This window comes from Vicugna pacos, chromosome 2 (assembly GCF_048564905.1).
Source record: "Vicugna pacos chromosome 2, VicPac4, whole genome shotgun sequence".
NCBI classification, from domain to species: domain Eukaryota; kingdom Metazoa; phylum Chordata; class Mammalia; order Artiodactyla; family Camelidae; genus Vicugna; species Vicugna pacos.
The window spans coordinates 109,805,901-109,830,348 of NC_132988.1; the positions used below are offsets into that span (position 1 = coordinate 109,805,901).

At 35.9% G+C, this 24,448-nt stretch overlaps 1 protein-coding gene across 5 annotated transcripts; it reads left to right on the forward strand.

Annotated features, from left to right (window-relative positions):
* The first annotated feature begins 12 nt into the window (after nucleotides 1-12).
* Nucleotides 13-24,030, forward strand: DCAF16 (DDB1 and CUL4 associated factor 16). 5 transcript variants are annotated; one of them, XR_012062592.1, is made up of 5 exons: nucleotides 16-200; nucleotides 8,443-8,810; nucleotides 15,040-15,092; nucleotides 16,310-16,434; nucleotides 23,569-24,030. XR_012062592.1 is itself a non-coding variant. In XM_015242539.3 (2 exons), the coding sequence occupies exon 2, from the start codon at nucleotides 9,080-9,082 to the stop codon at nucleotides 9,728-9,730; it is 651 nt and encodes a 216-aa protein (XP_015098025.1). In that variant the 5' UTR covers nucleotides 13-200; nucleotides 8,443-9,079; the 3' UTR covers nucleotides 9,731-11,542. The 5 variants fall into 5 exon arrangements, 2 of the variants coding, with proteins under 2 accessions (XP_015098025.1, XP_006208170.1); XR_004193717.2 differs by lacking the exon at nucleotides 15,040-15,092; XR_012062593.1 differs by lacking the exons at nucleotides 15,040-15,092; nucleotides 16,310-16,434; nucleotides 23,569-24,030 and adding an exon at nucleotides 14,966-15,026.
* The last annotated feature ends 418 nt before the right edge of the window (nucleotides 24,031-24,448 follow it).

The following is a 24,448-nucleotide window of genomic DNA, read 5'->3' on the forward strand; positions in this document are numbered from 1 at the left end:
GCTTAGGGTCTTTTAAACGGCTTTCCGGGTGGGAAGTGGCATTTCTAGGAGAAGGGGGGCGTTGGCTCCCCCGGAAGTGGTGTCGGCAAAGGGTGCGAGGCCGACTGCGGTCCTACTGTTGGAACGGAGCTGGTGCCGCGAGGCCTGGCCAGGTCTTGCGGCTGGGTGTGAGGCGAGGAAGAAGAAAGGATCCTCCATGGGTGAGAACAGGGAATCTGCCGAGGGGAAGAATCCCTGCTCCCGCTGAAGGGGAGGAGGGGTTCGTTCGGAGATGCATCGGGAAGGGAAAGATAGGGCGCGCTGCAGTGCTGGGCAGCGGCCCGGCTTCTACTGATGAGGGGGAAGTTCCCGGGTCGGCAGAGGGGGCGTTCTCAGGTCTCCACATGGAGGCTGGCCACTGGCTTTTTAAGCCTTGGATCCGCGGTTGCTGCAGGGTCTACAGACGAGGGAGGCAGTCTGGGAACCGCCGCGAAGAGAGGCACGAGTTAATTTTGATACAGTTTGTTCTAGATGTACCAGCTTTCGAAGCCTAGTTTACAAAAGTGCATAACGACAGCGTTTTCAACAAAGAACATAGAATGCTACAAGGTTTAGAGTAGTGGTCGGGATAAATTCGGAGTGCCTTCCAGCAGGAACTAAATCTTTAAACTTTGTTTAATGAAATTATACCATACAAAAACCAACATCTCAATACTCTGAGCCAGCTAAAGAAATAGATTATAAAGCCATCTATATGCCTCTTTTTCCTATTGAACTACCTTCCCTCCCAGCAGTAATGGATTTTCTGAATTTACTGTTAACTTTTATGTGTTAACGACATGAATAGATCTCTGAATAAGTGTATTATTGTTTTCATGTTCCAACATTATATAAATAATCATGTATACTACTTGCTTTTTTCAGTAAGTATTATTTTTGAGATTTATTCATATTGATACTTTTATAGCAATAACTCAACACCTTATGGACCCTTTGTTGAGGAAAAATTAATCAATGATCGATCTAAGAAAGAAATGGAGAATTTTAGTCAAGCCAACCTGAGGCTGATAACCTGGGAGGTAGTCTTTCAGGAAGCTCTGAGCTGACTTTTAGCCGTCTAAGCACAGTTACATACATTTTTGAGACAAAGAGTTAATGCTTCAAATGATGCATTGCTGACTGTACACAATCCACATCTACAAATACAAAGGGCTTAGTGGGTCATGGGTCATGTGACCTCTTGCAATATTAAGAAGGAAGGTTATCTCCTGACGAGGTCTAGTTAATGCAGATACACAACACACACTAAAGAGGAGAGAGGAGATCCAAAGAGGCAGAGAAGAATTTTATGTTTAAATTTTTCTTGTCCCGCCATGAAATACGAATTTTATTTCATCACCATATATGCCAGAGGCTGTTTTAAGCACTTTACCCTACTTAATCCTTACAAACAAAGCCTGTAAGGTAATGTCTTTCTCCTTTTAAGAAGAGGAAACAGAGATACAGCTAGGTTTCTTTAGTATTCTGTTGTATTAATACACCATAATTTATTTGTCCACTCTCTTGCTTCATAGTCCTAATTCCTGAAACATTATAGATATTCAAATGCTAGTTAAAATAAAAAATATGGTAGCAGTTGGGTTGCCCATAATTTCAAAATTATCAAGATATCTAATTTCTGAAAAGGCAAGCAGGGTGGATGTTTTAGGTTAATCACCTAGAGGGAAAGCATAGAGGTTTAAGAATGCGTGGAATATACTGATAATGTTTATAATCTCACCATAGCTAAAAATATAGAATGTCTAGACATTCTGTGATGAAAGAAACCTAGAAAGGGCATTAATTTCTTAACCAAGTATATTTGAAATATCATTTTAACAGGTAATCAACATAAATTATTGATGCGATCATTTACATTATTTTTTTCCCTACTAAGTCTTTGAAATTGGATGTTATTTTATACTAGCCACATTTCAGGTGCTCAGTAGATACATGGGGCTAGTGGCTACAGTATTGGATAGTATAGAACTGTTCTTACTTTGGAAACGACTGTATGTTCCTTTTGTTTTTCATGTAAAATCAATTGGTGAACTAAAAATTAGAATAAACTAATATTTGGAGGCATTTTCTTACTTTGTGGCCCTTAATTGCTCAGCTCTGCGCTTTGGGTGCCTGCTACCTTTGTTGCTTTGTTTAACTCAAATTTCTAACAATATTATTTCCTTTACCATATTTTATTTGTCTGTCTCACCACAACAACAGGTGACTTAATACCATTTTGTCAGTTACTGAAAGATGAGGCATCTGGCCACCAGAGGTCAGCCTAACTATGTTTTTACTAGCTTTGGAGTGAGGAGGATTAACAACATGTAAAGATACTCGATTACAAAAACGGGAATCTTTGAAACGGAAGAAACTATTTGTAAACCGTATATCCCATAAGGGGTTAATATAAAGTATATATAAGGATCCATACAATTCAATAGCAAAAAAAAAAAAACCCAAATAACCCAATTAAAAAATGAGCAAACGGCCTGAATAGATGTTTTTCCAAAAAATGCATGCAGATGGCCAACAGGTATATGAAAAGATGCTCAACATCACTAATCCTCAAGGAAATTCACATCAAAACCACATTAAGGTATCACTTCACACCTATGAGGATGACTGTTATCAAAAAGTCAAAAGATAACAAGTGTTGGTGAGGATGTTGAGAAAAGAGGGCCCTTATACATGTTAGTGGGAAACAGTATGGAGGTTCCTTAAAAAGCAAAAATAGAACTGTCATATGGTCCAACAATCCCACTTTTTGGTATATATTCAAAGGAAATAAGATCACTGTTTCAGATATATCTGTGTTCCCATGTTTATTGCAGCATTATTCACAGTGGCCAAAATACAGAAATTATCTAAGTGTCCATCAATGAACTAATGGTTAAAGAAGACATGATATTTATATATACACACAATTCAGTTTTTAAAAAGAAGGAACTCCTGCAATTTCCAACAACATAAGTCAATCTGGAGGACATTATGCTAAGTGAAATACACTAGGTACAGAAAGACAAATGCTGTGTGATCCTACCTATATGTGGAATCTTAAAACGTTGAACTCATAGTAACAAAGAGTAGAATGGGAAATATCAGTGGCTGGAGAATGGGGGAAATAGGCAGATGTTTGTCAAAGCATACAGACTTTCTGGAGACCTAATGTACATCATGATGACTATAGTTAATAATTATGTATACTTGAAATTTGCTGAGGTTAGGTCTCAAGTGTTCTCACCATGTGCAAAAGAAAATATCTGTGAGGTGATGGATATGTTAATTGGCTTGATTGTAGTAATCATATCACAGTGAATACATAATCAAAACATCACATTGTACATGTTAAATATATGCAATTTGTCAATCCTACCTCAATAAAACTGGTTTTTTAAAAAAAAGACACTGTATTAAACCCACTGCCTTTAGCTTCCTGTGTCTTGACTTTTCTTTCAGTGCTATGGGGGAAAAGAACACATAGTAGCAACTGTGAGAATCAGTCTCTTCCTGTCCTTGGTAAACTTAGTTGAAGAAATGACAAAACTAAAGAATTTGTATAGTAAGGCTCTTTAGTTCTGAAATTACAGAAGAATCATTCTTTCAAGGTAAATTAAACACGGGAGTATATAAATAAGTGATTAATTCAGTTTTGATATGAGGATATGATGCACATGGAATGTTAAAGAGAAATGGTGATGGATTCACTCTAGAATTTACATATGCCTTCAAAGAGACTTTTTCTTATTTCTGCTAAAAAAAAAAAAAAGTAGAGTAAGCCTTTAAAGAATGCTTTGAGTAGCACAATAATGGAAATACAGCCAGTTAATCTTGCAAATGGAATCTGGTTGAAATGAAATTAGTGAAAATATAAGAGGACAGAAGAATTAAAAGCTAACACCTTGTCTCAATAAAAAACTTACGATACGTTTTCAGTTTTCTTTTTGCTTTCAGGTTGAACTAGATAATATTATAAACTTTTGAAAGTATTTGCATTTGTGTTCTTAAAGATGAAGTTATAAGCAATTCCCTTTATATTGCTTTAGTAGCATTATCTTTGTTGATCCTGTTTTTAAAAATTGTTTCATTTGTCTTTATACAACATACTACCAAATCACCTAAATATAATTTGAGAATTTTTGTCTCCCTAGAACAAAAGTAAAACACGCTTGTGTAGTTACTTACAGCAGGCCTTCATCATTCTCTTAATTTTTTCAAAACATTGTGCTAATCCCATAATAAGTGCCAGAAACTGCTGAGAACTGAATAAGATAAAAGAATGAGTAGAAGCCTGAGAAATATTCTTTGGAAAAATATTACTGACATGAAGCCCTATCATATGACATCAGTGTGTATTTGAAACTAAAGATGTTTACTGACTTTCATTTTGGAAATCATTTCTGCAGCATGGCGTAAGTGGGAAGTTGGTATTTATTTTTGCTTTTTTCGTTTAGACCTATGCCTTTAGTTTATCCATATTGCTATGTATACTTCTAATGTCCTTTTACCACATATTGCCTCTGTACTCTTCCAGTGATTGAAACTTAGAATGCTTCTAGTTCTTTACCATCAAAGATGAAACTTCAGGATACATATTGGTCTTATGGAGAATTTCTCTGTTACATATATACATACATACATATAGATAGATAGATAGATAGACCCAAGAGTAGGATTGCTGGATCGCGAGATGTGCAAATAGTTAGTTTGGCTAAGTAGTGCTGTTAGATTGCTCTTCAGAAAGGTTACCCCAGTGTTATAATCCCACCAGCATTGCTGGTTCCTAGAGTTCCTTTAGTCCCCTCACTAATAGTTGTCATTGTCCAGCTTTCTAGTTTTTACCAAAATAGTAAATCAGTGTGGTATCTCTTTACTCATATAGTTAATGGCCTATGGATTTTCTTTCCCTAAAATTGGGTATTTTTGTCCTTTGCCCATTTCTTTATTGAGATTGCTACCATTTTTGTTGTTGATTTGTAGTTAACTTTGTTCTCAGTGTCTTCAGTTCAATCCAGAAATGGTTGACTTTGTTGTGATTGAATTCATCATATTTTGGTCTTGTGCTTTATGTTTTTGTTTTTGTTTTTTTAATTTAAGAAGTCCTTCCCTGGCCCTAGGTCACAAAGATATTCTCCTGAATTACAGTCTATTAACTATATAGTTTTACCATTCTTATTTGGGTCTTTAATCCATCATGAGTCCTCCTTTGTATGTGGCATTATACAGGTATACAGTTTTATTTTTTTTCATATGAGCCAGTTTTACCAATATTATGTACTAAATACGTTCATTCCCCCTTGATTTATGTGCTAACATTATTGTATACTTCATTCTAAAATTGTCTGTGGCTCTGTTTCTGAGCTTTGTTCCATTGTACTGTTTGTTCTTAAACACTAATTCCACACTATTTTAATTTCTGTAACTTCTGTAATATGAGTTAATATCTTGTACGCCAAGAACCCCCTTTACTCTTCTGTTTAAATAATTGTTTTAGTTATATGTGGAATTTTATTCTTAACATACTGGGATTGTATAAATTAATTTAGGAAAAAGTTATCTTTATAATATTAATTTGTTCCATCCAAAAGCATGGAATGTCTATTTTAAATCATGTGTTCTTGATTAGAATTTTACAGTCTTCTTCATAGACATCTTACATATTATTAATTAGTTCTTAAATCCTTTACAGGTTTGATGTGATTTTTTTTTCTTCCTCTATTGTAAATGTGATTTATGTAATACATTTTATGCTTGCTATTGCTGGTTTAGAAGTTAAGAGTGCCTGGGGGTCAAATCCTGACCCTTATCACTGGATAGGTAGCTTAAACCTCATGTATAAAATGGGAACAATGAAAATGCCTTTCTTAAAGGATTGTTAGGAGAATTTTAAGTGAGTTAACATTTGTGCAGTTCCTAGAATAGTACCTGGCAAAAGTAAGTGCCATATAAAAACTTAATGAATATTCATAGGTTAGTCTCAGATCCAGGACCTTTGTTGAGCTCTTTTATTAGCTCTAATAGTTTATATGTTTTTTTTAAATATTAGATGACCATATCATCTGTAAATCAGTAGTTTTATCTCTTCTAGTTTTTACACTGTCTTTTTTGTTTTTAGGGATTATATCTAAAGGTTCTCATTTAGGATAATATTTCCTGAAAGTTTTTGCTAGATAATTTTTACCGAATTGAGAAAGTAATTTTCTCTCCCTAGTTTGGTAAGAGTGTTTTGTATTTTAAGGCATGGATAGGTGTTGATCAAATACTAAGAAAGGTTAAATATCCACAGTTGATAAAATTATCTGATTTTTTCACTTTATTTTGTTACTGTGGTGACTTATATTTATACATTTTATGAAGTTGAGGTAGTCTTACTTTCCTAGGATAAGCTCTACATGATATAATAAGATTCTTTTTTCTTTAATGCATTATTAGATTTTGTTAGGTAATATTTAACATTTTTGCAAGTGAAATGAGCCTATACCTTTGCTATTTGCTTCATCTCTAGATTTGGAATTAATGTTTTATTATCTTCCCAAAAAGAGCTAATAGTTTTATGCTTTTTTTTTCTGGAATAGTTTATATAAAATATGTATTAATTTCCTTGGAAGTTCAGTGGAACTCACTTATAAAACCATTTGCACTTGTTTTTCATAGGAGGTTGTTACCTTTCCAGTTTCCTTAATACTTTCTTGTTTTATTCAAGTTATTTCTTCCTGTACAAATTTTTGTATTTTATATTCTAGAATTTAGCCATTTAATCTAGATATTCACATTTTATTTATATATTTTAAATGTATTTTTAAGATATATATTTATGAGATATATATATATTTATTATTTTTTAATCTCTTTGGGGATATTTTTAAATCTCTTTTTTGATAAGTCTCACAAGTTTTGTTTTTCTTATTCATATTTTCAGAAAACCATCTTTCAGTTTTATCAATCTATTCTTTTATATACTACTTAACTTCTGCCTTTATTATTTCCTTTCTGCTTATTTTACTGTTACTCTTTTTCATTATTTTGAATTAAATAGTTAACTTGTGGATATTTAAGCTTCTTTGTTTCCTGATCAATGTATTCAAAGATATAAATTTCTTCTACATACTGGTTTGGCCATGCCCCACAAATTTTTCCTTGTAAGGTTATATTATTATTCAGTTTTAATAGTTAATATCTTTTATGATTTCCATTTTGTTAACCCATGAGTTATTTAATTTCTATCCCAACATAGGATTCCTTTTAAAAACTTTTTATTTTAACCTTTTTTTTTAATTGAAGTATAGTCAGTTTACAATGTTGTGTCAGTTAACATAGGATTACTTTTAACTAACTTTTGATACCTACTTTTATTGCATTATGGTAAGAGATTTTAGTCTGAATGAAATTGACCCTTTTAATCTTAAAATACCTTACAACCTAATGCATGAACTATTTGTGCATGTGTGTTTATATGTCTGTACTCAAATATCTATTCTGTTTGGTATAGAGTTCTGTAAAATTAAATGATACCTAAAATATATTAATATTTTAACTTTTTCAGAATGCTTATATCTCTGCTTATATTCCCCCCTCAGTTCTGTCAGTTGTTACTTGAGAAATTTTGGGGATTTGCTTTCAGGTTTATAGCGGTTTATGATGAGTACATCACTTTTATTCTTTTCCTTTTACCAGTATTATTATCCATTTTTGTCCCTTATATTTTTTGACTTGAAATCTCTTTTGTTGGATGTCAAGATTGCTATCCCAGCTTTATTCTGGTCCACAGTTGCGTTGTATCTTTTTTCACCTTTTAATTTTTGACATTTCCATGTCTTTTTGCTGTAAAATATCTTTAGTTAGCAGCATATTATTGAATCTTGTTCTGTTAATCCAGTTTGAGTACCTACCTTTTAATTGTGAGTTTAACATGTTTACATTCATTGTAATTCCTGCTATATTAAGATCTGCACCTGCCATCTTCTCTCATATCTGTAGAGTATGGTCATAGGACCATAGCCTCTGGGCTCCCAGCAAGAGTCCTAACATCTAGCAGCTTTACAACGTGGACAGGTCCCCTAAAACTAATCCCAGCAAGCACATCTAAGGGTAAAGAATATACCTTGTATAGCTCCCTATTTGGAGTTTGGGCATAAGGGATCTGCTTTTGCAGGAGTAATTTTCCAAGCTAGAACTGCATAATCCAAAACAAACTGGCCCAGATATGTACCAGCAAAGGATTAAAGTGGCCCCACGCCCTCTTTTTCCAATGTTGTGTTGGTAGGAGCCATTCCCAGTAGAAAAATCTGCCTGAGCCTATGTGCTACAGATGGGAAAGCCAACAAGGCTTCTTGTTTAGTATCTGTGTCCTTGGATACTTTATTAAGTTAGATGGATAATAATGTTACCCAGTGCATTCAGGCTTTAATATCATGTCTCTAGTCTTCTCATTCACAGGTTAAGGCTACCTTTCCAGATAGTCCAACAACTAAGTCACCAGTTTCCTAAGGCATTTGCACCACCTATGGAAAACATCGGATCCGTGCATACCAGACAGATCCTTGGCAACTCATCCCACCGTCCCCCTGCACAAAAGTTGCTGCACCAGCGGACAAAGAAGGCGACCACTGAGTTTCTTTCTATTACCAACTAGATATAATATCCCTGCCAACAAAACAGAGCACACAAAGTGTCTCTTCATAATATCGCAACCAATTGAGACCACGCTAAGAAAATCAGCTTGCCTAGAAGAGGACCCCTTCTCTTAGGTAGCCAGGATTTGAAGGGAGAGACTCTGACCTGTGCCACTGGTAAGTGACTAACTTTTACACACTGAACTGGTCCTGAGAACTGAGATATCTTCTTTGTAAGTGAAGAATTAACAACATAATCTTGAAGAACTGCACAGTGGTGTGAGCCAGAGGCATACTGTGTGTGTGTGATGGACTGAGAAACAGACAAATGAATCTTATTGAAAGGATGTCTCATCTTTTGTTTCTATTTTCCAGTGTTAGTGTTGTGCTGGCTTAGATTGTTACCTTTTTCTGGTACCTTTTTTTCTTACTGTTTTTCTATTCTAATGGGTCCTAGAAATCCCTCTCCTGACCCCTTATCAGAATCAGAGAGTGAGGAAGAAGAAAATGCTAACTACCTAAATGAGAGCTCTGGGGAAGAGTGGGATTCCTCTGAAGAAGAGGACCCTGTGGTGCCCAACCTAACACCTCTTGAGAGTCTTGCCTGGCAGGTTAAGTGCCTTTTAAAATATTCTACAACTTGGAAACCTTTAAATCCTAATTCCTGGTTATATCATGCTAAACTCTTGGATGCCAGCACACCAGTGCACATACTTCGAGAGATAGGTCTAAGACTCTCCCATTGCTCCCATTGCGTACCCAAACTGGAACCAATTCCTGAATGGCCTCCTCTGGCTTCTTGTGGAGTCCCGCCTTTTCAAAAGCCCCTTACAAGTCCCAGCCGGCTTTCTAGAGATCATGCCACTCTAAACGGAGCCCTGCAGTTTGCCACCAAACAGTTAAGCCGAACACTGAGTAGAGCCACTCCCATTCCTGAATACCTAAAACAAGTTCCCAACTCATGTGTCTCTGGTTGCTGCTGTGGCTGGTTAACTAAAACAGTTAAGGAAACAACCCGCACTGAACCCATCAACACTACTTACTCCTACACTGACTTCCAAAAGGCAGTTAACAAACTCCTGACTGCATCACTATAAAGACCCACCATTCCTTCTCATGTCTGTCATGTTGCTGCCTGAGAAAGGAATACAGTTACACAGCCTGCAGTTGAGAAACTAATGTCTTCTCAACCAAACTGTGCCCTGTCTCGCAAGCTGAAGTACGATCCAGTACTGAATATATACCTGAGTCTCGTGACTCAGCTACAGAAAATGTGCGTTGTGAGCATTCCGTTTGAAAGACCCTGTGGATAAGATGAGGACTTCCATAGAGAAATAGTCAAGAGGGACATTATTACAAAAGACAAGTTGACTATTCTCCACACAATTCTCAACCCAGTTTACTCTGCCTAATGGACTAACTAGACACCTAATTATTAATGGGAAGGAAAGGTAGGCCACTACACTTTTTGTTACCCAACCTTCAGAATAGCCATTGTGGAAGTGGGAAGTTAGGTACTCCCAATGACACCCTTCTGAGAGTACTTTTCTCTGATACTCATTTCTGGGGAGATAGTTGAATTAAATTGAATAACTAGACAAAAGACAATGGTGGGAATATGGATTTGTCTCCCAGCTTTTATACTGAGAGGCCTACGTATGGCGCCCCCTAGGGATTCCAACTTTGTGAGGGAGTGCGGTGCTGTGGTAGTAGCCTGCACTGCCCCAGGCCTGTTACGGTGCCTGCAATTACAGCATGAACATTTTATGTCATAGGCTCTAGCTAAACTGGTTTATAAGATCATACCTGCGGATTAAACAGACACCTGCTTTGTAGGGAATATATTTCCTGCTTGTTGGCACCCAGACTTTAGTCAAGAGCAAATAAAACACATACCAAAAGACCAATGGGAAAGGATTAAGAGCATTTATGCTTTCAGTATTAACTGTTAGTGGATTAAAGCATTTAATCTGTATGATGTTTCCTGGAGCAGTACTTTATGCACTTTCCGTATCCGTTGCAAACTTCAGGAACCCTTCTAACTTTAAAGAACCTTACTGCAGAAATCTCAGCCTAATACAATCTGAAGTTAAAGAGTTTTTTTAGCATCATTGCTTTTCTATATCTAGCTTTTTTTTTTTTCTGGCTGAATAGAAAGTGTATGTAACCTTGTAAATGAGTCTTGCTGTGTTTATTTAGATGAATCAAAACATAGAAATCAACATACATACAATGCATGAGACCAGTCTTTTCACTCACCTGCTATAAAGAGTGAAACCTGTGTGTGATCCTAGTTGACTGGACGTCTAAAGGGAATCATAAAATAGATTGTTAAAGATATATCATATATCCCCTTCCTTATTTTAGTTTTGCTTTCTCCTGTTCTCCATAATTAAGTGCTGTATACAATGTGGCATCAAAAAGTTGAAGCATTAATGGAATCACAAATTCTATACATGTATAGCAACTTCAAGGAGAGAGAAGAATGTTTATAACCTAATGATTAATTTCTGCTGAGCCTTAGTTGTCTCAAGGAAAAAGGAGGGAATTGTAGTAGGTAGAAAAAATATTTGTTAATGGAAAATAACTGAACTGAAACCATATAATGTTAGTGTAACTGAATGTATCAGAAGCTGTTCCTATGTATATGTTCTATGACATTGGTTTCTAAAATGTTACAAAACTCTGTTTCTTTTTTTTAAGGGGGAGGTGGGAAGAGTTAGGGAGATCTGAAAATTAAAATATGTTGATGTTTATGTAGCCATAATATGTTCCTTTTTCTCTGTGTGTGTATGTGTGTGTGTGTGTCAAAGTGCCTTGCTCATGAACACATTTTTTCTGTTCACTCCAAGAGGAAGACTTTCCCCAGCTTCCCAGCTGAATAAACCAACAGCTTTGTACATGCTAAACAGAGTATGGTCATTTGTTCTTAACAAATGAAATAGATTCTGCTTTGCTTAAGGCATATTCAGCATTCACTAAGTGCTGCATAGAGCCCATAGATAAACAGTGCTTCTGATAGGCGGTGACTTGGCAGCTCTAGAAAAGAAACATACTTGAAAAAGAAAGTGTCAGATGTTCAGTCAAGATCCAGATTTGAACCCATGTTTGTGTATGTTAAGTAATTCCAGGTTACACAAAGTGATAGGTACCTGAATAAGCCTTAACCCTTTGCTGCTTTTTGTGTGCCATGGGTGTGTGGCTAGGGGTGAATTTATCACTTTCACACCTAGCCTATGTGATCCTTTGTTTAAATGCAGTCACCATAGGTAGGATAAAGAAGGATGAGTTTATTCTCTATTGAAATACTTATCAAAAGAGTAAGGAAACAAGATTTCTAAACCAGTGGACATCAGTGTTATACTTAAAGGTATTATTCTCTCGGTGCAAATAGGCAGCCTCTTTTTGTTGAAGCAGTCCAGATACCTTGAGCCCAAAAGACCATAATCATGTTTTTTTAAGCCCATCAGCTTTCTAAGAGAAGGAAAAAAATCTGGACATGGCAGGAGGAGGGCCGATGTTAGGTCACCTTTAGGGAATTATCTTGCTGGGGCTCCTATCACAAGTATCCATCTAAAAATTTTTCTCTTTTGGAAGCAGTGTTTGTTATTACAGTAGATTGTTAAAGCAGCTAGGAGTTTAGACGTCATTTGGATTGTTTTCTTACTGATAATATAAATTCTCTTGCATCTCTAATAAATGATTTTCTACTTTTGGCTCCATTGTTAGAGAACTCAGTGTCTTTTGGAGCAGCCCATTAATTTTAAATAGAAATTCAGTGATCCGTCTAATAGCATTATGGAGTGCCTACTATAATCCAGACAGTGGGAGTGCAAAATTAAGTAAGATACCCTATGTAAGAAATTAGTTTTAAAATTCATTGAATCAACATGAATTACCCCCAATGCTTTTGGCCATTGGTGCCATTTCTGAGCTAGGGTCACAGTAAATAAGCTTACTCTTTATATTGGCCCTTACATGTTTGAAAATGAGGCAGCCATCCAAGTGTAGTGGAAATTCACATGGAGAGCACATTCCAACAATTAAACCCCACAAGAGGTAATTAGCTAAGGGAATGCATAAAATTAGTATTTTATGCACAGATTTAAATTGTATATACTAAATGGTACACAAAGATCAGGGCCAGAAGTGTTTTGTTCATATGACTGGGATATATATAAAAGTCTGAAAAATCTGGATGGCTTCTCAGACTTCATGAGACAATTTTGTACAAGCTCCTGGCATGTAAGTCTACCAATTAGCAGTGTCCATTGGATTCAGGGAAATTGAAGGAGCTACACTACCTGACACCAACCACCAGGTATTTCTTCTGTGTCTACTTGCTTTTATTAAAAGGAAAATCTATGATGTATCTTTGCCAATGTTGATCAGAGTTTAGTTTATGGCTAGACGTTTGAGTCTGATCATTGTATACTGTGTTTTCAGCTCCTACTGGTGGCAGCAGTAGGATTATGTACTGTAAAATTTTTGGAAATGAGAGTAAGAAAAGGGTGAGGGTTTCTGACACTTGCTGGCTGCCAGCTTCTCTTAGCTATAAGAACTATGACTGGCTCTTCTCAGTAAGGTATGGAAAAAGAAGACTTGATTTAAAAATGATTTAAGATAACAATGTAGCAGTCAGTGCTGGAGTTGTTCTACTCTATGGAGTCAGCTTAAAATGTTAGCCACAGTTTAGGACTGGAACATAAAACAGTAAGTTGACTGGAATTTGGGCAGTTAACTTGGGAAGAAATAGACGACCCTGATACATGACATGAAAATTCCTGAAATCATTTAGAAAGTTATGCTCTATTCCCTGGAGTAGGATATAACCAGTATTCATCTAGGAGACCAGATCCTGGTCAGCCTAACAAGGTTAAAATTTAGGAATTTGGGATTAACATGTACATACTACCATATATAAAATATATAACCAATGAAGACCTACTGTATAGTACAGGGAACTATACGCAGTATCTTGTAATAACCCATAATGGAAAAGAATCTAAAAAAGAGTGTGTGTATGTGTGTGTGTGTGTGTGTATAACTGAATCACTTTGCTGTACACCTGAAAATAACACAGCATTGTAAATCAAGTATATTTCAAATTTTAAAAAATCTGCTCCTAGTATGCACAGAAATTGATGCCAACAGAAGCCAGATGAAACAGTCTTATAATGAATATTGCAGCTTATAAATTAAGGGGCTGGTAATATTTTATTTGGGGAAAACTATTATGTTTGGGTTAACTGCTAAACCCGTGCTTAATGCTACCCTTCCATCCATGGTGTCAGCCTATGAGACCTGACACTTCAATATATCCAATACATATTAACTAGGCAATGGTCTGGTAGGGACAACTTCATTTGGGAGATATGCAAATAATTGGAATAGTCCAAGGGTGTGACCATCTTCCATCAACAAAGACCCTAGTTGGCTTCATGATTATACCCTGAGCAACCAAAATGGCTTGATAGAGTGGCAGAACTCTGGTGACACAATTAAAGGGCCAACCACTCTATGTAGAGAGTTCCTGTATTAGTAGAAAGCATTAGTGTTAGGCACAGCCAAGGCATTCTGTATTGCAAAGTGAGTATACATGGGGTTGCCCCTGGCTACCTGCCTGGTAGTAATATAGATTTTCCTGGTGGCTTGACTAGCTTTGCTCCAGATGCCAGTTTCCTTTAAACCCAGCTTTCTTATGTTGGTCACTTTCTACTTATGGTACATTATTTTTTTAAATGTGTTGGATTGCCAGATTTAGCAAATAAAAATACAGGATGCCCAAATAAATTTGAGTTTCAAATAAGCAATGAAATATGGGCCATACTTACACTAAAAAAAAATTACCTGAAATTCAAACTTATCTGGCATCTCATATTTTATCTGGCAACCCTGTAAATGTGTTAGTAACATTGGTTAAGATTGGACTGTAGTCACATAGTTGTTCCCAGGGAACAGTCTGGTTCTTTCCTTTATATGTTGTTTTCTTACCTGCAAGTACTTGATGTGGGGAGAAGGAGGGTAATGCAGAGTTGAGCCGAGATTAGAACTGTTACTAAGAGATGAAAGAGGAATCGCAATTGCAGATATGAGAGTTTTTATAGAAGAGACTCTGTCTTTGGTTAAAATCGTCACATAGCCATCCATTAAAACATTTCCAGACGTACAGATTTTAAAAATGATGTCTCAGTGATAGGTAATTTGAGGGTTGTTTATTGTTTTTTGTCTGTGTGTATTTTAAGCAGTTACTTTCTCATTCTCTTTTACCATGAAGGAAAGGATTAAGTGCATTACTTTTTTTAATTTTTATTTTTTTAATACTTGACAAGTGGCACAGTTCTCACAGCCATTCTTCATCGCAGAAAAGATCCACAAATTTGGAACACCTGTCTTTTCCTTCCAGAACCATCCCGCACCAAAGACTCAAGGATTTGGAGGCACAAGATATCCTGGAACGTGGGGTTAAGGACTAAAGCTGAGAACAAGGGGATTATTTTAAAGTTTATTTTTGCTCTCCCTTTGTAGCCAGGCAGCTTTCCCTTCCTTTTTCTAGAGAAGAATGGAGGCTTATTTGCTGGAGAAATTGAACCAAACAGATTAGAACTGGGACCTGGGGGAGAGTGATGCTAGTAAGTGAGGTGCTATACTGAAAGCAGGATGACTCAGAGTATTCTGAACATTATGGGTCTTCAGTCCCCTTTCACCATCTTGCTATAGAATCTGGCAGCTAAGCATATCCCTAGCCCTGCCCAGCCCATCTAGAAAGATGAACAATTTCAAAAACAGCTTGCCACTTGGTCATTTGTTGCAATGAAACCCAGAATCCACAAGCCGTGCTCATTCAAACATGGCTTTCAGTCCCTTGAGCTGATAACCAAGGGTCACTAGACATTCGAAAATACCTTCAACAATGAAAGGTGAAGACTGAAACAATTACAAGTACCTGGAAAAAAACTGAAAATAAGGTGGAGAACATAAAACTCCCAGGGATGCTATAATATTCTCAGAAAAAAAGGAAATACATTGCATCCATGAATTAAGAAAAAAATGCTATAAAAGAATAAGAGTATTGGAAAAATAGGAGAACCAGAATTAAATATGAAATAGATGTGTTGAAATTTAAGTTGAAGAAAGTGTAGAAAATAGAACAAAAAAGCAGAGATGAAAAATAGCAAAGAACAAAAAAGAAAAGTAAAAGATCAGAATGGGATGCAATATCTGATTAATAAGATCTCTAAAATGAGAGAACAGAGAAAGGAGGTGAAGAGGAAAAATTAAAGAACATCTCCCCAGAATGTAGGACATGAGTCTCCTAAATTAAAAGGATCCACCGAGTGCCCAGGGCAATGAATTTTAAAAAACAAACAAAAACCCACAAAGGCATATGATGGTATTTCAGGATGCCAGAGTTAAAGAAGATCTAAAAGTTTCCACGGTGGGAAAACAAGGGTTATGTAAAAGGATGTTTTCAGAATGGCATTTTGACTCCTCGGTAGCAACACGAGAAGATGCTAGAAGACTATTAAAGCAAGGCCTTCAAATCTAAGAGGAAAAATTATTTCCAATCTAGTGTTCCATCCAGAATCATAGACAATCCAGTGAAGTATGGGGCTAAAATAAAGGTTAGACTGGCACAGTCTCAAAATTTTATCTTACCATGTACCCTTTCTTAGGAGGCTACTGGAGGATGTACTTCACCAAAACAAAGGAGTAATCTAAGTAAGAAGGCATGGGACCCTGAAAATATAAGATCTCACAAAGGAATGCAATGAAGGAAGGTCCCAGGATGACTACTGTGGTAAGTAAGTAGAGCGGGGGTTTCAGGAAGTATTTCTAGGAAACTTGGAACAAAGTGTTTAAGTACATAGGAAGTGTAGAAAGAAGTGCAACAGAGATTGGGATAAGAGAAAAAAATAAGAAAATAAGTACAAGAGTAACTAGATTAATGATAAAATGAAGCAATTAGAAGTACCCCAAATACATCTTTTTGGATGAGTGTCACTGTGTCACACACACAAAAAAAAAATCTGAGATTTTATTTCTTAAAATGTAATCATTTTATTACAATTTTGGTAGTCAGATTTTAGAAGTTTGACATTAAAACTGTAGGAAAATTGTAGGATTGTCAGCAATTAGAGTACTCCTTCAGGCATCATACTCCAGTTTCAATAGATGCTCACCTTCAATGAGATGTGCACTGCAGAAGATTTTTTCAGAAACAACAGTTTTCAGTAACTTGTTTTGTAAATGGAACTTTGTCCTTTGCTTAGGCAAATCTCAAAATTTTTTTATTTAAAAGAAATGTTGCATAATCTATAGCAGTAATTTCAATAAGCTTTTCATTTAAATTTTAGCCTCTGTAGACTCAAAAGCATAAGGAATTATTTATTTCTTTAGAAATAATACTTTGAAATTTCATATTGTTTTTCATCTTGCAAGCTGTTTTTGCTATCAAGATATAGTTGTATCCAGTGACCAGTGACCAGTGCCAGGGCCATAATATATTCCCATACAACACTTTAGATTTTTTTTCCTATGTGTTATGATTGAGGTTTCTTCCTGTACTCTGTTTCTATAAATATTATATAACCTAAGAATAAATTTTGATCTAATTGTATATGATTCTGTGCGGTGATGTGTCTTTTCTCTATCATCAGATCTATTGAGTAAACCATCCCAAGCCAACTTGTCCATCTGCTTTTTTTTTTGAGCATGGAAAATATACCTACAGTACAATACATAAAATGCAACAATCACAAGTGTATTTGATTTTTCACATAACATATACTCACATATTTAATTGTACAGACTCAAATTAAAGTACAAAAAAATTCCAGATTCCCTAGTGCCCTTCCCCTGTTTATACCTCCCCCCAAAATAACCACTCTTCCCTTCTGAAGATCAATTAGTCTTGCTTGTATTGTTTTGTGCTTGGCTTCTTTCATCAACATAATACCTGTGATTCGTCCAGGTGTTTGTATGTATCCATGGTTCGTTTTTTTGTAACTGCTGTAGATTATTCCATTGTAAAAATACGCCATAATTCTCATTTATCCATTTACCTGTTAGATAACATTTTAGTTCTTTCTGATTTGTGGCTATTACAAATAAAGCTGCACTAAATATTCTTCTGTGTTTTTGTGAGTGTGTGCACCCATTCCTCTTGGGTACACACCTAGGAGTCAAACTGCTGTGTCACAGGGTAGGTGTATATTTACTTTTAGTAATGCTACCAAGCACTTCCAAAGTGATTGTATCACTTTACGTTCCCACTACCAATGTACGAAAGTTCCAGTGGTTCCACATCTTTACTAACATTTCCTGTTGTCAGTCCCTAATTTTACCTATGCTGATATGGTACAGTAGTATCTCGTTGTGGCTTTAATTTATATTTCCATGATTTGCACTGGAAACCTTTTCATATGCTTATTGGCCATTCAGATACTTCTTTTAAAAGTAGTTATTCAAGTCCTTTGCCCACTTATAAATTATACTATCTTTTTCTTATTGATTTGTTTTCTGTATACTTTGTTCTCTATATACTTTGTATGCAAGGTTGTTTATCAGGTATATATGTGTGTCATAAATATCTTATGCCAGTCTATGCCTTGTCCTTTTACTTTCTTAATGGTATATTATGAGTAGAAGTTTACATTTTTATGAAATCCAGATATCAGGTTTTTTTTCTTCACTATGGCTAGTGCTTTAACAAATCTTTGCCAACCTGAATGTTATGAAGACATTCTTCTATGTTGTTTTTTAAAGAAGCCTTATTGTTTTAGCTTTCACTTTGAAGTCGACTCCATCTCAATTAATTTTGTACAATATTTTAGGTATCTCACTTTTCTCTAGTACATCTTCCTTTACTTCATATTCTTTATATTTATTTTATTCAGGTTAAAGGTCATTTATCATAGATATGGTTTATAATCTATGGAGTTTGTCCTTTACATAAAATTCGACATAGGCGAGTTGACATTGTTTTTCCATTATCCTCAAGAGACTGAAGAATTCCCAGATTGGACTTTTTCTTGAAAATTAATTATCTAAATGGTATAAAATAACTAAAAATCGAATAACGGTTCTTTGCTTAAAATTTTGAATGTTAGTGTACCAATTCTACAACTATTGGAATTATAAATAATTCAATCTATTATTCTGCCATATAATGCTATTTGAATGTTTTTATATGTTTTACACATTTAAGGTATTCTTCTAGACATCATCCAGTCTAATATTTATATTTAGGTAATTCCCTATTATTCAACTGCCAGAAAGTTCTCAATATCTGTTTTTGTACATAAAATGAATAGCTTTCAAATCAATTACTTGCAATACTTTACTTTTTTAATACATGCACATCCATATTTTGGCTGATTAATAGACTTTCAGTGCATAAAGTACATTCGTTCAGTTGGTCATTCAGCAACTATTTACTGAGCACTTACAGGGTGCCAAGTACTATTCTAAGCACTAGGACTTCAGCAGTCAACATAATGGACAAATTTCTGCCTTCATGGAGCTTACATTTAACTATGATTTTTTACTCCAGTTTATATGTCAAATGTCTACCTGTATGAGAAAGTGAATATTCAGATATTTACAATAAATGTGAATTATTTGCAGTAGATAATTCTATATCTATCATATTGTGTGCTCCCCTTTTCATACTGCAGAGTTCTTAGGAGAAATTGTCACTCAGCCAGGAATTATATTTCCCAGACCCCCTTATACCTTAATCAGTTCTTGCCTATAATCACCTCTTGCCAATAGAATGGCAACAGAGTTGGTGTGTCAATTCCAGGCCCCAAGGTATTTTAGAAGTGGATATACCTTCTCTGTACTCTTTTTCCCCTTTTGCTGGCTGGATGCAGATGACTACATGGTCCTAGAGGATCTTAGTTGGTTGCTGAATCAAAATTTGGAGATGTCTGCTGTCTCCATGGGAGCTCAGAGAGCATTTCTGACAGGAGCTGTCAGGTCAGGGCTCCCTCTGAAGTGCGATTTGAGCTGAGACTTGAAGGCTAATAGGATTTGAATAGGAGAGAGGATGAGGAGGACATAAAGCAAGATGGCATACAGGGAACTGACAGAGCTTATTTGGGAAAATAAGACAATTCTGAAAATAAGGTCTGGTACCACCCAAAACAGCATCACTGAAGTGATCGTTTAAAATGCCTTACTCAGATCTACTACTAAGTCAAAACTTCTGATGTGGGGAGTCAGAAATACTCGTTTTTATCAAGGTCATGATAATTTTTATATTTACCAAAATTTGAGAAGTTCTAAATCCATGTCAATAGTCTAGATGATAACTTGGATTTGTACGGCAGAGACACGATAGATAATCTAAAGAGCAGTGGTCAATTCCAGAAAGGGAAATTGAGAAACAGCATGGCTAGGCTGAAATATTCAAACATGGGCCATCCCTATTACCAGTACTTAATTCAGTTAAAAAAATTTTGATTTCCATTTTGTAGAGAGCACTCTACTGCTGTGTAATAAAGAGAATTTAAAAGCTTCAGTTCCATTCCTTTTTCCAGTGTTAGAGTGTTCTATTGTTTAGTTACCTTTGAACTCTAGAAAAAGTCAGAAAGGCAATAGTATTGAGCTGCCAACTTCATTTTCTTCCTGTTTAAGGCAAAGTGAAATGTACTTTGCAAATTGGCTGTTCAATGTTTCGGGTAAAGACTGCTTGGCCATTACCTGCTCTTAGCCCATATACTCTTTTTTAGCCCTATGTTTCACACCTCTGTTCCCACTAACAGGATTTTAAGGAATGACGTTGAAAAATATGACTACCAGTGGTAAAGTTCCTAGACTCATACTGCCCACAAGCTGTTTCCAGAACAACCCGTGGGGCTCATGGTGATCATATTAATATTTAATATAATCTGGCTAAAATTTTGCCACAAAACATTTTATTCGAAAATGTCATGTTCCACAGTGTGGTGTTGATATACTGTAATCTCAGTGCTAATGTTGCCATTTGGGGGTTTTTGGTTTTATTTTCCTCCTATGGAGATGAGATGGAAAACCCATTACTAGGCTACCTGTAACGAAACCCTCGTACTGGATAATATATGTTAGGGTTACAATAAAAGCTTGGTGCCAGCTTAAGCTGTGTGTTCATTTCTTGCATTCTTCAGCTCAAAAAGGGATATTTGACATAAAACTTTAGTTTTAAAAATGAATTATGACATAGGTGCTGCACCGAAATGCAGAGCCATGAGAGCATATTTTAGGCACATGCAAGCTAGTCTGAAAGATCAGGAGGAATAAGGCAAAGAAGTTAAGTGAAATAGTCAAGAGTGTGACCTTGTTTTTAGATGAATAGTAGAAGTATCTTAGTAATAACAGTAACAATAGAGTTGCCCATGCAACTTGACTGATTAGGAAAGAAAATTCCAAAGCAAAGGATAAAAGATTACCTTAGTAAATTTCTACTGAAGAAATCACCTAAGGCAGCATTTGGATGATCAGTGTGGTAAAGATGAATTATTCAATACCTGTTGGGGCAACTGCTTAGCCATCTGGAAAAACATAAGCTTGGATTCCAACCTCACTGCATATATCAACATGAATCCCAGCTAGTTCAAAAACGTAAACATTTAGAAAAATAAAACCATAAAAGTGCTAGGAGAAACTAATCTTGGACGGGGAAGGCCTAGATTCTAAGAACATGATGCAAAAGCCAGAAAGTGTAAGAGAAAAGATCAGTGGATTCAAAATATTTGTAGAGCATAAGAAAGCTAAAATAAATGACTAACTGGGGGAAATATTTGTAATACAGATGATAAGCAAAGTGCTAAAAGCCCCTACAAAGAAAGATCTTGTAATAAGGGTTAAAAATGATTAAAGAAGACAATTTAGGTAATACAAACAAACTTTAGTACTTTATGAAATGAAGAGTCTCCATTCAGAGGCTGTAAAATGGGGTGAAAGACAGGAAGCTTTTATAGGATAAAGAATAAAGAACAAGGAAGAGAAAATTAGAAAATATCTGATTGGCTGATGCCACCTCACAACCTTGTTTGGAGTAAGAAGGAACAAGGAACTAAGTACAGAGCTTGGAGTTGGCTTGGCATTTGGGGATTGGCTGACTGGATATCCTGTGTTTCTGATCACATAGAGCATTTACGGGGACACAAAAATTACCTTAGTCTTGGTTTGCTGACATGGCATCCTGCATAGTAACGGCTTCATCTTGGGCATAAAAGATTATTTTAACATAAGGAAGAAAGCCAGGCAGAAACAATGCACAAAAGGTTTAATTCCACTGACTGATCAACTTGTGGAAAGGTGTTTCAACAGCAATCGAACAAATGGTGTAAGGGAGACACTCTTCACCTTTTAAATTGGAAGATATTTCAAGATCCACAGCAGCTGTTTTGGCAAGGGTATGGGAAGACACACATTTTTATGCACTATTAATGATTATAAGTTGAAATAACTTCTGCAGAACAGTATAGAAAAATATATCCACATTTAAAATTTGCTTACTCTTTGAAACTGGCTTATTCTAGGATTTATTCCTATGGAAATACTTGCACATCTGTGCAAAGATATATGTATGATGTCTTGAAGGAAGTTACCTTGATGCAATGGTCACCTCCAAATATACTACCAGGCAGGCTATCCCAAATGTCATGGACAGGAAACTTCACAGCCCAAATTTAAATGCTCATATCACAAGGTTTATTGAATCATTTTTAAATAAAAGTCTGTCAGAAAGTATAGTGAAGGTTAAGACACTTAGGATAGGGTACTGGGGAGGTGGGAGGACCACATTACCTGGGTCCTATAGTATGCAGTGTTGTTATGTCCTGTCTGCTGCACCAGCCTTCACTTCTGAAAATGTGGTCATGAGAACCACAGTTGAAATTGAAAATGGAGGTTCAGCAGATGGGGGGAGCCTAGAGTCAATAGGTGCTTGCTCTGTTAGAAATGTTCAGGGGCAGGTATGCCTGCTGAAAGTGATGTTTTTCATCTGTGTTTCTGGGGCAGAACGTACATGGGGCCCAAATGAGTGCCAACAATGAATGGCATTTTAGGGATGATACGGCTGTCAGCCTGAAGGTGGCATCATCTTTACCTTACAATTTGGCCTTTCCATCTTTTCCCACCCGTTAGTAACACTCTTGTTTGTTTCCTTCTTTTTACATATATTCCATTCTATCTGTATCGTGTCTTACAGTATGTTCTCTGTACTTAACACATTTTAAGAGTGCTATCCAACATAAATTTCATATATCCTTTTTGTTTTTCTTGTCCTTTAGAACAGAACTGAATATTCTCATGATACAGCAAATATACATTATAAACATGTGAAACATTTTGCTTAAAACATAAGAAAAATAAAAGAATTGTTCAATAAGAGATAGGGTAAATATGTTGTATATAATGCAATAATGGCTATTAAAGATGGGAATATAGGTCTTTAATATATGTTTGTATGTGCACGACTGGGACATTGTGCTATACAGAAATTGACACATTGTAACTGACTGTACTTCAATTTGAAAAAAAAAGAGCTGCAAAGAATGAGATAAATAGTTCCAGCATCAGCATCAGCTATTTAAAAAAGCTTGTAAGTTTATAATCTAAAAAAAAAAAAACAATTGATTCTGGTTTTTAAAAGTTTCAGATCACCAGCATTGTTCTTTGTGCTGTGGAAATAATAGCCCTTAAAGTCAGATAGACCCAGCTCCATTATATTTATACCAGCTGTATAAAATTGGGTACTTAGCATCCATTCGCACCAATTTTCTAGTCTGTAGAATGAGGATAGTAAGTGTCTTTGTCGGGGGTAAAAACACGTGCAAAGGGCATAGCACAATGCCAAGATAACTTTAGTGGGCTAACAAATACTTTTCAGCCCTGTGTTAGACGGTGCTTAATCTTCTTCTGCCCTCTATTTCATTCCTAACAGTGTGAAAGGTCACAGTGCCAGAAAACCCCAGCAACTGCAGAGGACTCCTTCCAAGACAGGCCAGCTTGTGGTACCTTGATTACAGAAACTACATTGCAACAAAGCCTGATAAGGGAATCTGCTTTCCCCACTGTCTTCCATTATAAAGTTGAAAGTTTCAGATATCCCACCGGAAAATATTTTCACCCCCAGACTTAATAAGATCATAATTGAATAACTAAGAGTTGGGGTCAGATGGCAATATTACTGAACTTTAGTGTGTATAAGACCATCAAGCGCAGCAGTTCTCCATCCTGTTCACGTTCAATATCATCTTTTCTATAACATTCATGTTACTATCTTGAAATTCACAGTTTCTTAAATTAGTAAATGCATTTTGAAAATCAGTATAATTTCTTGACAGTAATATAAAGAGGAAATAAAAGGAAAGCAATTATAATTAAATCATATGTTTCAATACGGGATGCTCTGGTTTGATTATCTTTACGACATAATGTAGCACTCAGATGTTTACATGGCAGACTCACCGTGAACATGGAGTTACAAGTGTGTTGTGTCAGGAACCAAATACTGTGAGCCACAAGGCCATGATGATGTGATTTTCCACAATGGTGAACAATTTTTTGTAAAGTTCTGAACCAAAAAGGCTAATTTTCCTCTAGTTTACACAGTGGTTGAATTCCTGTAAAATTTAGTATGACCCTGCAGAAAATACTTTAAATATGCGATTTGGAATTAAATAGGAAGATCCTTTAAAATGTGGGTTCTAGATCCTCAACTCCAGAGATTTTGACTCAGGGAATCTAGGATAGAACCAAGAGTCTACATCAACCTCCTGGCAGTGCCTCCTGATTCAGGCATTCTGTTTTCTAACTGAGTT